The 12,071-nt window shown below is 47.4% G+C and overlaps 1 protein-coding gene across 1 annotated transcript in view; it reads right to left on the reverse strand.

Moving 5' to 3' along the window:
- LOC144596888 (rho guanine nucleotide exchange factor TIAM2-like) overlaps positions 1-9,984 on the reverse strand; it is a 95,036-nt gene extending 85,052 nt beyond the window's left edge. The window contains exons 1-3 of the mRNA XM_078405754.1: positions 8,755-9,984; positions 6,861-7,296; positions 1,099-1,271 (exon numbers count right to left, since the gene is read on the reverse strand). Of these exons, the coding sequence (XP_078261880.1) occupies positions 1,099-1,271; positions 6,861-7,296; positions 8,755-9,978 (1,833 nt within the window). The 5' untranslated portion in view covers positions 9,979-9,984. The remainder of the gene's footprint in view (positions 1-1,098; positions 1,272-6,860; positions 7,297-8,754) is intronic.
- Between the last annotated feature and the right edge of the window lie 2,087 nt (positions 9,985-12,071).

Consider the following 12,071-nt stretch of genomic DNA (forward strand, 5'->3'; position numbering starts at 1 on the left):
TGAGAGGCATTGATGAGGAACACAGTCAGAACCTTTTTCCCCAGGGTGGAAATGTCAAATATCAGAAATCATTACTTTAAGGTGAGAGGGGAAAAGTTTAAAGGGGATGTGTGGGGCAGGTTGTTTTTACACACAGTGGTAGGCGCTTGGAAAGTGCAGTCAGGGGTGGTTTGGTTAAGTTTAGCTTAGAGATACAGCGTGAAACAGGCCCTTCGACCCGAGTCCGAGTTATTTTCTTACGCTATTAGGGCATAGAAAGGTTTGTGCTAAAGTTATTGTTATATTCTAGGGATTTTTTGTTGAATTGTTTATCTTCCATTTGCCCTGTAAAATCCAGCCAGGCAAATCTTGCTTTTATTGATGCGTCTTCAGTGGTCAGTGCAGGTGCATGGTTCCTTGAAGGTGGAGTCGCAGGTAGACAAGGTGATCAAAAAGGCCTTTGGCCCATTGGCCTTCATCAGTCAGGGTGTTGAGTATAGAAGTTGGGAGGTCATGTTGCAGCTGTACACGACGTTGATGAGGTCACATTTATGGTATTGTGTTCAGTTCTGGGCACCATGTTGCAAGGAAAGATGTTGTCAAGCTGAAAGGGGTATTGGAAGCTGGAAGATTTACGAGGATGTTGCCAGGACTAGAGGTTGCTGAGCTATGGGGAGAGGTTGAGTAGGCTGGCACTCTATTCCTTGGTGTGTAGGAGGATGAGGGACGATCTTATAGAGGTGTAGATCGGGTAGATGCACAGAGTCTCTTGCCCAGCGTAGGTGAATCGAGGATCAGAGGACATAGGTTTAAGGTGAAGGGGAAAAGATTTAATGGGAATTTGGGGGGTAACTTTTTCACACAAAGGGTGGTGGGTGTATGGAACAAGCTGCCAGAGGAGGTAGTTGAGGCTGGGACTATCCCAACGTTTCAGAAACAGACATGTACATGGATAGGGCAGGTTTGGAGGGATATGGACCAAGTGCAGGCAGGTGGGACTAGTGTAACTGGGACATGTTGTCCAGTGTGGGCAAGTTGGGCCGAAGGGCCTGTTTCCACGCTGTGTCACCCTATGACTCTATGAATAAGATTCATTCTTAGTAAATGAACAATAAAAACCTGGAATAGGACGACATCGCCGAAGGCATTGCTGAGACAGAACACGTTTTCTTTCTTAGGGTGTTCTGGTACAGGCTGCACAATGCTGTCCTCTGTGAACAAGGCGTATCTGGGTACACTGCTCTGCTCCATGTACGTTTTCCCATTGGCTTCATAAAACAGCAGCGTGCAGCCTTCAAAAAAGAAAAGCAAAAAAACAAGTCTTCACTTGGAGTGCCATATGCAAACATAATTTAGTTTCATTCAGTTTTTAGTTTAGAGAGACAGTGCGAAAACAGGCCCTTCGGCCCACTGAGTCCACACCGACCAGCGATCCCCGCACATCGACCCTAACCCAACACAAACCCGAGACGATTTTACATTAATACCAAGCCAATTAACCTATAAACCTGAGGTATTTATTCACAAAATGTTGGAGTAACTCAGCAGGTCAGGCAGCATCTCAGGAGAGAAGGAATGGGTGACGTTTTGGGTCGAGACTCTTCTGAGTTACTCCAGCATTTTGTGAATAAATACCTCAGGTTTGATGGTTGGGTCTCGACCCGAAACGTCACCCATTCCTTCTCTCCCGAGATGCTGCCTGACCTGCTGAGTTACTCCAGCATTTTGTGAATAAATACCTTCAGTTTGTACCAGCATCTGCAGTTATTTTCTTACACTTAACTTACAAACCTGCACGCCTTTGGAGTGCGGGAGGAAACCAAAGATCTTGGAGAAACCCTACATGGGTAACGGGACAAGTGTACAAACTCCGTACAGACAGCACCCGTGGTCGGGATCGAACGTGAGTCTCCAGACATCTCCAGAGAAATATAAATCTAGCATTTGACTGGAATATAGTCAAATGGGGATAGACACAAAATGCTGGAGTAACTCAGCGGGACAGGCAGCATCTCTGGAGAGAAGGAATGGGGGACATTTTGGGTCGAGACCGGGAATCGAGGGGAATCGAGGACCGGGGACATAGGTTTAAGGTGAAGGGGAAAAGATTTAATGGGAATCTGAGGGGTCACTTTTTCACACAAAGGGTGGTGGGTGTATGGACCCTTGGGACTCGACCTGAAACGTCACCCATTCCTTCCATCGACAGATGCTGCCTGTCCTGTTGAGTTACTCCAGCATTTTGTGTCTATCTTCAGTGTAAACCAGCATCTGCAGTTCCTTTCTCCACACCAAGTCAAAAGACGTGCAGGTATGCAGGTTAATTGGCTGGGAAAATGCAAAAATTGTCTCTAGTGGGTGTAGGATATTGTTAGTGTGCGGGGATCGCTGGGCGGCGCGGACTCGATGGGCCAAAGGGCCTGTTTCTGCGCTGTATCTCTAAATCTAAAAATCTAAAAGGGGCACATTTTATGAAGCTAGAAAGTTAAATAGGAACAGAAAGTTACTATGAATAAGGGGTCGGCCATTTAGAACAGAGATGAGGAAAAACTTTTTCACTCAGAGAGTTGTGAATCTGTGGAATTCTCTGCCTCAGAAGGCAGTGGAGGCCAATTCTCTGGATGCGTTCAAGAGAGAGTTAGATAGAGCTCTTAAGGATAGCAGAGTCAGGGGGGTATGGGGAGAAGGCAGGAACGGGGTACTGATTGTGGATGATCAGCCATGATCACATTGAATGGCGGTGCTGGCTCGAAGGGCCGAATGGCCTCCTCCTGCACCTATTGTCTATTGTCTATTGTGTCAATTTGACTTCAGTACTGCTCTGTCATCTTTTACTCAAGTGAAACAAAATTCGGTTTCAGAGGCCGTGAGACACAAGTAAATTGCATTTTACAATGCTAGACTAGGGTTCAACACAAAATATAACATAATTGATTAGGTACCGCACAGAATGCAATGCAAAGGAACATATCTGCCACCTCATTGATTGTCATGGATCACATTTTTAGTGTAATACCTTCCTTAGGAAAGTTAGATTCCAACTGATCAACAAGACCCAATGTAAGGCGGGTGACAAAATCCCTTAATACCTGTTGAGATCGTATCCACATGTTCACCAGCTCTCAAAGTCAAATGTGGGTCCCTTAAAGGCAGGCACGGGTGAAATTATTATGGGTAACAAGGAAATGGCAGAAGAGTTGAACAGGTACTTCGGATCTGTCTTCACTAAGGAAGATACAAACAATCTCCCAGATGTACTAAAGGACAGAGGATCTAGGGGGATAGAGGAACTGAACGAAATTTGCATTAGGCGAGAAATAGTATTGGGTAGACTGATGGGACTGAAGGTTGATATACGATACCTTAAGATCGTATCCACGTGTTCACCAGCCCTCAAAGGTATCTCTGAAATTCAGTGTTTTTTAGTGTGCCTGTCAAACATTCCACAACTCTGGCATTTTGAAAAGATGTATAACACAGCAAAGAGTAGCGGGAAGCCAGAGGATTGGGAAACTTTCAAAGGACAACAGATGGTAACAAAACGGGCAATACGGGCTGAAAAGATGAAGTACGAGGGGAAGCTGGCCAAGAATATAAAGAAGGACAGTAAAAGCTTCTTTAGATATGTTAACAGAAAAAGAGTAGCAAAGTCAAATATTGGGTCCCTTGAAGGCAGACACAGGTGAAATTATTATGGGTAACAAGGAAATGGCAGAAGAGTTGAACAGGTACTTCGGATCTGTCTTCACTAAGGAAGACACAAACAATCTCCCAGATGTACTAGAGGACAGAGGATCTAGGGGGGTAGAGAAATTTGCATTAGGCGAGGAATAGTATTGGGTAGACTGATGGGACTGAAGGTTGATAAATCCCCAGGGCCTGATGGTCTGCATCCCAGGGTCCTCAGGGAGGTGGCTCTAGAAATAGTGGACGCATTGGTGATCATTTTACAATGTTCAATATATTCAGGATTAGTTCCTGTGGATTGGAGGATAGCTAATGTTATCCCACTTTTAAAGAAAGGAGCGAGAGAGAAAACGGGGAAATACAGACCAGTTAGCCTGACATCGGTGGTGGGGAAGATGCTGGAGTCAATTATTAAAGAGGTAATAACGTAGGAAAATAACTGCAGATGCTGGTACAAATCGAAGGTATTTATTTCACAAAATGCTGGAGTAACTCAGCAGGTCAGGCAGCATCTCTGGAGAGAAGGAATGGGTGACGTTTCGGGTCGAGACCCATCTTCAGAATGATGTCGGGTGGGGGGGGGGGCGGGACAAAGAAAGGATATAGGTGGAGACAGGAAGACAGTGGGAGAACTGGGAAGGAGGAGGGGAAGAGAGGGACAGAGGAACTATCTAAAGTTAGAGAAGTCAATGTTCATACCGTTGGGCTGTAAGCTGCCCAAGCGAAATATGAGGTGCTGTTCCTCCAATTTGCGGTGGGCCTCACTATGGCACTGGAGGAGGCCCATGACAGAAAGGTCAGACTGGGAGTGGGAGGGGGAGTTGAAGTGCTCAGCCACCGGGAGATCAGGTTGGTTAAGGCGGACTGAGCGAAGGTGTTGAGCAAAACGATCGCCGAGCCTGCGTTTGGTCTCGCCGATGTAGAAAAGTTGACATCTGGAACAGCGGATGCGATAGATGAGGTTGGAGGAGGTGCAGGTGAATCTTTGTCTCACCTGGAAAGACTGTTTGGGTCCTTGGATAGAGTCGAGGGGGGAGGTAAAGGGACAGGTGTTGCATCTCGTGCGGTTGCAGGGGAAAGTGCCTGGGGAGGGGGTGGTTTGGGTGGGAAGGGACGAGTGGACCAGGGAGTTACGGAGGGAACGGTCTCTGTGGAACGCAGAAAGGGGAGGGGTTGGGAAGATATGGCCAGTAGTGGGGTCCCGTTGTAGGTGACGGAAATGTTGGAGCATAATTTGTTGGATCCGCTGGCTGGTGGGGTGGAAGGTGAGGACAAGGGGGATTCTGTCCTTGTTACGAGTGGGGGGAGGGGGAGCAAGAGCGGAGCTGTGGGATATAGAGGAGGCCCTAGTGAGAGCCTCATCTGTAATGGAGGAGGGGAAGCCCCGTTCCCTAAAGAATGAGGACATCTCTGATGCCCTAGTATGAAACACCTCATCCCGGGCGCAGATGCGGCGTGGACGGAGGAATTGGGAGTAGGGGATAGACTTTTTGCAGGAGACAGGGTGGGAAGAAGTGTAGCTGTGGGAGTCAGTGGGCTTGTAGTAGATGTCAGTCACCAGTCTGTCTCCCGTGATGGAGATGGTGAGATCCAGAAACGGTAGGGAGGTAATAACGGTGCATTTGGATAGCAGTAAAAGGATAAGTCCAAGTCAGCATGGATTTATGAAAGGGAAATCATGCTTGACTAATCTTCTAGAATTTTTTGAGGATGTGACAAGTAAAATGGATGAAGGGGAGCCAGTGGATGTAGTGTATCTAGACTTTCAGAAAGCCTTTGATAAGGTCCCACACGGGAGATTGGTGAGCAAAATTAGAGCACATTCTAGTGGGGGTAGAGAGTTGACATGGATAGAGCATTGGTTGGTAGAAAGGAAGCAAAGAGTAGGAGTAAACGGGTCCTTTTCAGAATGACAGGCAGTGGCGAGTGGAGTGCCGCAAGGCTCGGTGTTGGGGCCGCAACTATTTACAATATAATTAATGATTTGGATGAAGTAACACTAGCAAGTTTGCGGATGACACAAAGCCGGGTGGCGGTGTGAATTGCGAAGAGGATGTTAGGAGGTTACAGAGTGACCTGGACAGGTTGAGTGAGTGGGCAGATGCATGGCAGATGCAGTATAATATAGATAAATGTGAGGTTATCCACTTTGGCGGCAAAACAAGGATGCAGATTATTATCTCAATGGTGTCAGGTTAGGTAAGGGGGAAGTGCAGCGAGACCTGGGTGTCCTTGTACACATGCAGGCAGGTGAGACTGCCCTTTGGCCCAACTTGCCCACACCGGCCAACATGTCCCAGCTACACTAGTCCCACCTGCCCACATTTGGCCCATATCCCTCCAAACCTGTCCTATCCATGTACCTGTCTAACTGTTTGTTAAACGATGGGATAGTCCCAGCCTCAACTACCTCCTCTGGCAGCTTGTTCCATACACCCACCACCCTCTGTGTGAAAAAAGTTACCCATCAGATTCCTAATAAATCTATTGTTGCAAATTCCTTTTCAGCTAAAAATAATGTAATTATTCATCCATTTTTTCCCCACTGACAATAGACAATAGACAATAGGTGCAGGAGGAGGCCATTCGGCCCTTCGATCATGGCTGATCATTCTCAATCAGTACCCCGTTCCTGCCTTCTCCCCATACCCCCTGACTCCGCTATCCTTAAGAGCTCTATCTAGCTCTCTCTTGAATGCATTCAGAGAATTGGCCTCCACTGCCTTCTGAGGCAGAGAATTCCACAGATTCACAACTCTCTGACTGAGAAAGTTTTTCCTCATCTCCGTTCTAAATGGCCTACCCCTTATTCTTAAACTGTGGCCCCTTGTTCTGGACTCCCCCAACATTGGGAACACGTTTCCTGCCTCTAACGTGTCCAACCCCTTAATAATCTTATACGTTTCGATAAGATCTCCTCTCATCCTTCTAAATTCCAGTGTATACAAGCCTGGTCGCTCCAGTCTTTCAACATACGACAGTCCCGCCATTCCGGGAATTAACCTAGTAAACCTACGCTGCACGCCCTCATTATTCATCCATTTTTTTCCCCACTGAGGTCAAATTATGACACTTCTTTCAAGACTTTACTGTGTGAGCCAATCCCGACCAGAATTAGAATTAGAATTAGAATTAGAATTAGAATTAGAATTAGAATTAGAATTAATGTACCAATTCTGGGTTGTCACGGTTACCTTTGAGAGAAACCCAGTACTGCCTCCATTTTCTGCGGGGTGCAAGTTCCAACTTCCTTTCCTTCTGATGAGTGATGAGCGGTTTAAAGGACAACCAGCCGGCCTTCCGCACGCACCCCTGCTCTTTCTCAAACAGCAGGTCCAGCTGCTCGAGGGAGTTGAGGGAATCGCTGCTGCTGTCCTCACTCCCGGTCGACAGGTCGGTGATGTCCGTGGACACGCGGCCCGCGTCCAACTCGCGCATGAAGTTTTCGTAGATGCTCTGGCGCAGGACGTCGCGGCCGACTGCGCTGGCGGAGTTGCTCCTGGGGGGCAGCGTGTAGCTGAAGCCCGCCGACCACAGCGAGCTGGAAGCCTGGGACGGAGAGCTGGCGTCCCCATTCAAACCGTCAATCCCACTGTCACAATAATCATTGACATCCTTGGGTCTCGAGTCCTGGAAAATGGAAGAGATTTTTTTTTTGGGGAGGGGGGAAATCTGACATTTCTGAAGTGGTTGTGCAATTTAAGTGTTTGAGTGTTTAGAAAAGCGCTATATAAATGTAATGCATTATTATTATTATTATTATTATTATTATTATTATTATTATTATTATTATTATTATTATTATTATTATTATTATTATTATTATTATTATTATTATTATTATTATTATTATTATTATTATTATTATTATTATTAGTTTTAGTTTTGTTCAGAGATGCAGCGCGGAACCCCTTTGGTGCGAATGGAAGAAGCTTCATTGAAATCGGTGTTTTATTTTTAAAGTTATTCACATTTTAAAGTTTAAATCTATCTCCTAGGGAGGGGGGGGAAGTGGGAGGATAAGGGGGGGTTGAGGGGCATTGAGTGGGGAGGGGGGGGGAAGGGGGGGAGGGGAGGGGGAGGGAGAGGGGATTTTAGATTTTAGATGTAGAGATACAGCACAGAAACAGGCCCTTTCGGCCCAATGGGTCCGCGACGACCAGCGACCCCCGCACATTAACACTATCCTACACCCACTGGGGACAATGTTTACATTTACCAAGCCAATTAACCTACAGATCTGTACGTCTTTGGAGTGTGGGAGGAAACCGAAGATCTCGGAGAAAACCCACGCAGGTCACGGGGAGAACGTACAAACTCCGTACAGACATTATCAGACACAAAGTGCTGGAGTAAGTCGGCGGGTCAGGCAGCATCTCTGGGGAACATGGATAGGTGACGTCTCTGGTCAAGACCAGTTTGAGGGTCCCGGCCCAGAACGTCATCTATCCATGTTCTCCAGTGAATCGCCCTTTTTGGCAAACACCATTTAAAGTTTCTTACTTCCTCGACTATTATTGCTTTACACTCAAGCGTGATGAGGTTCTTCACCACGTTTAATATACATGTGAGAGTAGCAGGGACAACAAAAGAATTCAGAATTGTTACAGTGCACAGAACAGCCATATCAGCATTGGTGAGACCACACCTGGAGTATTGCGTACAGTTTTGGTCTCCTAATCTGAGGAAAGACATTCTTGCCATAGAGGGAGTACAGAGAAGGTTCACCAGATTGATCCCTGGGATGGCAGGACTTTCATATGAAGAAAGACTGGACAGACTCGGCTTGTACTCGCTGGAATTTAGAAGACTGAGGGGGGATCTTATAGAAACTTACAAAATTCTTAAGGGGTTGGACAGGCTAGATGCAGGAAGATTGTTCCCGATGTTGGGGAAGTCCACTGGTAGTGCTGGTCGGCGAGGACTCGGTGGGCCGAAGGGCCTGTTTGCGCGCGGTATCTGTAAAACTATCGTACCGACAGCTCCGACTTCAAAGTATCGCTCCTTCGACAGAATTCAATGCACAAGCTACTTGGTTAATTTTGCAGAGGCTTGCGTGTCAAGTTATGAAATAAAAACGTTCCTTACCTGTAGTTTTCTTTTCTTCCTGGTGAGGCTGCCAGTCCAGGCACTTAGGCGGCGCATTCGGCTCTTCAGGGCAGTTCGTGAGGACCCGTCTTCGGGGAGGTGTTTGGGCTTTCTGCACGGGAGCGTGTACGAGGAATACTGCACGGGACCTTCCTCCTCCTCCTCCTCGTCAGACGGCACGTTCACGCACTTGGAGAAGTCACCCTCAAACAACGTCTTGCTGTTGAAAGCCGCTGTGTTTCGGTGGTGCAGTGGAAACGCATTCCCTGTGGGTACGCGAGGCCCTGCCCCAGCGTCAGTGTACATTGCCTGAAGGGAAGAGAGAGATGACCTCTGGAAAGGTTGCTCGTCACTTGGCAAAATGCTCCCCTGGTCACTTGAGTCAGTAGCCTTTGCAGTTGCGTACGTGTCTTCAAAATCATTGGCACACGCGTGGTGCCCCCATTGCGATTCACACCAGGAATATTCCGAGCTTATTGAGCTGCCCTTGCTTGACTTCAATCTCCCCTCTTGCAGGGGGAGGCACTGGTCTATGGCGTATTCTGTACTGCCATCGATCTGCACCTCGTTTTGCTTGCTGGGGTTCGATGGCACAGCGGTCGAGTATCTCAGCAGCTGGACTGGGCCTGGGGATTCATCACAGGTTGGCTCCCCATTGCTGTAGCCAGCGCCACTGTGGAACTCCACTCTCAAGTTGCCATCAAACCTTCCCAGCGTTTTGATCAGGACTCTCGGGCTGCATTCTCCTTCCGCTTTCCTTGCCTGCGCCGCGCCTTCCGCCAGGCCGTGCCCGTTCACGACAGAGCCGTTGCGCACCGGCGCTCGGCTCTGACCGTCTGCCTTGTCGGGGATGAACGGGAATCTATTCCAGGGCAGTAACTGAGGCTCCTCGCTGCTGTCGTGCTGGCGGGCATGACATCTGGCGTCAGCATGGCTGCTGCCCACCGCCAGAGCTTCGCACTGCCGGGCAGCAGCGTGGAGTGAGAGGCGCTGGTTAGTTTTGTGCTGGGACAGGCAGTTTCGACCCAGCGACCTCGCTTTGTAACTGATGCTGTTGCCCCCGTGACCCCAGCCAAAGGACGAGCGGGACTTTTCATCCTTAATGTGGACACTTCGAATTTTAAGGGCGCACGTCTTCTGCCTGGTCATGGGAGTAGCCTTCCCCTCAGTACTGCTGCTGCCTTTAGTTCCCTGGAGGTTATACTGGCTGTCCGAATTCCCCATCTTGCACTGGATGAAGGGAACAGAGATACAGTTAAGGGCTCGTCAGCAAAAATAAAACCACCAGCAACTCTAATCAATGCATCTCAACTTGTACACCTTAAAACATGTTGCATTGTCTTCTGTACTCAATTACACTATTTCATCCTTATTTTTAATCAGATTTGTACAGTGCAATGGCTCTTGCTTATAAAATGGACATGTTTGTTTCTACTGGAAATTGATGTAAATCCAGGAACTGCTGTAAATAGTCCCCGAGGCTTAAGGGCCTGTAGGCGATTTTTTTGGCGACTGTCAAATTCGTAGCAGATCGCCGAAATTTTCTTTTACCCGACGACAATGACCACGACAATGACCACGACAATGCCGAGTCAGGTCGAGATTACAGCGTCTTTGGAAACATCGCGAAATTCCCACGCTGTCAATGCTTCTCCGGCGTCCTAATTTTCGCTGAAATCACTGACAAGTCAGTAAGTACTTGAGAGTTTTGAACTATAACATCTTGTATGGGTTACTTAAAAACCAAGCTTCACTGTAACAAGGCATAAACCGGATTTACTTCCAGTTTACTAATAGCTGTATTTAAAAAAACGATTTAAAAAGTGGTTCAGTGGATTTTTGTGAAAAGTGTGTGGGCATTCTTTGAAAATGTACGGGAGATGCATATCTGGTTTCTGGGTTGCATATCTGGGTTGGGAGCCCACTTTAAATGTAATGGCTGATGGCCATAAACATCGCGAAATTCCCACGCTTACCTGACCGTCAAACTGTCGCCTCCAATCTACCTGTCAAATGTCCTGACAGTAAATAAGTTGGTTAAACACAAGCATTTTATGGTATTTGGAAATGACTTTACTAATTTTAATATTATGTGCTTCTAACTGCATCTAAGGGAACCTAGCATCTACGTTTGGCCTCGCCGATGTACAAGAGTCCACTCCTTGAATAACGGATACAGTAGACGAGGTTGGAGGAGGTGCAAGTGAACCTCAGCCTCTACAGAAGCTAACCAAACAGAGCATCAACACTGACTTAGGGGCACAGTGTCTGCTTTCTCCCTTTTTAAGGCTGCAAGAGCAGAAAAATCTGTGCCAGGCATCAGGAGAATGTAAAATAAACAAGCACGCCAAATTAATTGCTCTTTGAAAGTGGAATTAGCATAACGAAAAAGCAAAAAGTATATTTCCTGCAAAAATTGAAGAAAGTTAATTGACCAAAAAAATAATTAGACTCATTCCTCTGTGCACAGATGCTGCCTGTCGTACCAAGTGTTTCCAGCACATTCTATGAGCATAACGGAATGGGAAAAATATCTCCAGCATTGCAGACAGTACAGCAGTGGAGTTGCTGTCTTACAGCACCAGAGACCCGGGTTCAATCCCGACTACGGGCGCCGTTTGTACGGAGTTTGTACGTTCTCCCCATGACCTGCGTGGGTTTTCTCCGAGATAATAATATAATATATTCCTTTATTCGTCCCACACCGGGAAAATTTACAGTGTTACAGCAGCAAAGTGGATAGCAAGAGATCGTTCATTATAAATAAAAGATACATAAATTGTCATCAGTTTACTGTGTGTTCTTAGCTGTTATTGTTGACTGGTCTGCTGGGAGCAGTGCTGGTTGTGCAGTCTCACCGCAGCGGGAAGGAAGGACCTCCTATATCTCTCCTTCACGCACTTGGGGTGAAGGAGTCTGTCACTGAAGGAGCTACTCAGTGCAGTGACAGTGTCCTGCATGGGGTGGGAGTCGTTGTCCAGCAGCGATGTTAGCTTTGCCATCCTCCTCCTCTCTCCCACCACCTGCACTGAGTCGAGGGGGCAACCCAGGACAGAGCTGGCCTTCCTGACCAGCTTGTCGAGTCTCTTCCCTTCCGCCGCTGAGATGCTGCTGCTCCAGCAGACCACTCCATAGAAAATGGCCGATGCAACCACCGTGTTGTAGAAGGTCCTTAGGAGTGACCCCTGAACTCCAAAGGACCTGAGTCTCCTTAGCAGATAAAGTCTGCTCTGGCCCTTTCTGTATAGCGCATCGGTGTTTTCAGTCCAGTCCAGTTTATCGTTGAGGTAGACACCAAGGTTTCCTCCGGTTTCCTC

The sequence above is a fragment of the Rhinoraja longicauda genome, chromosome 9 (assembly GCF_053455715.1).
Source record: "Rhinoraja longicauda isolate Sanriku21f chromosome 9, sRhiLon1.1, whole genome shotgun sequence".
Lineage (NCBI taxonomy): Eukaryota > Metazoa > Chordata > Chondrichthyes > Rajiformes > Arhynchobatidae > Rhinoraja > Rhinoraja longicauda.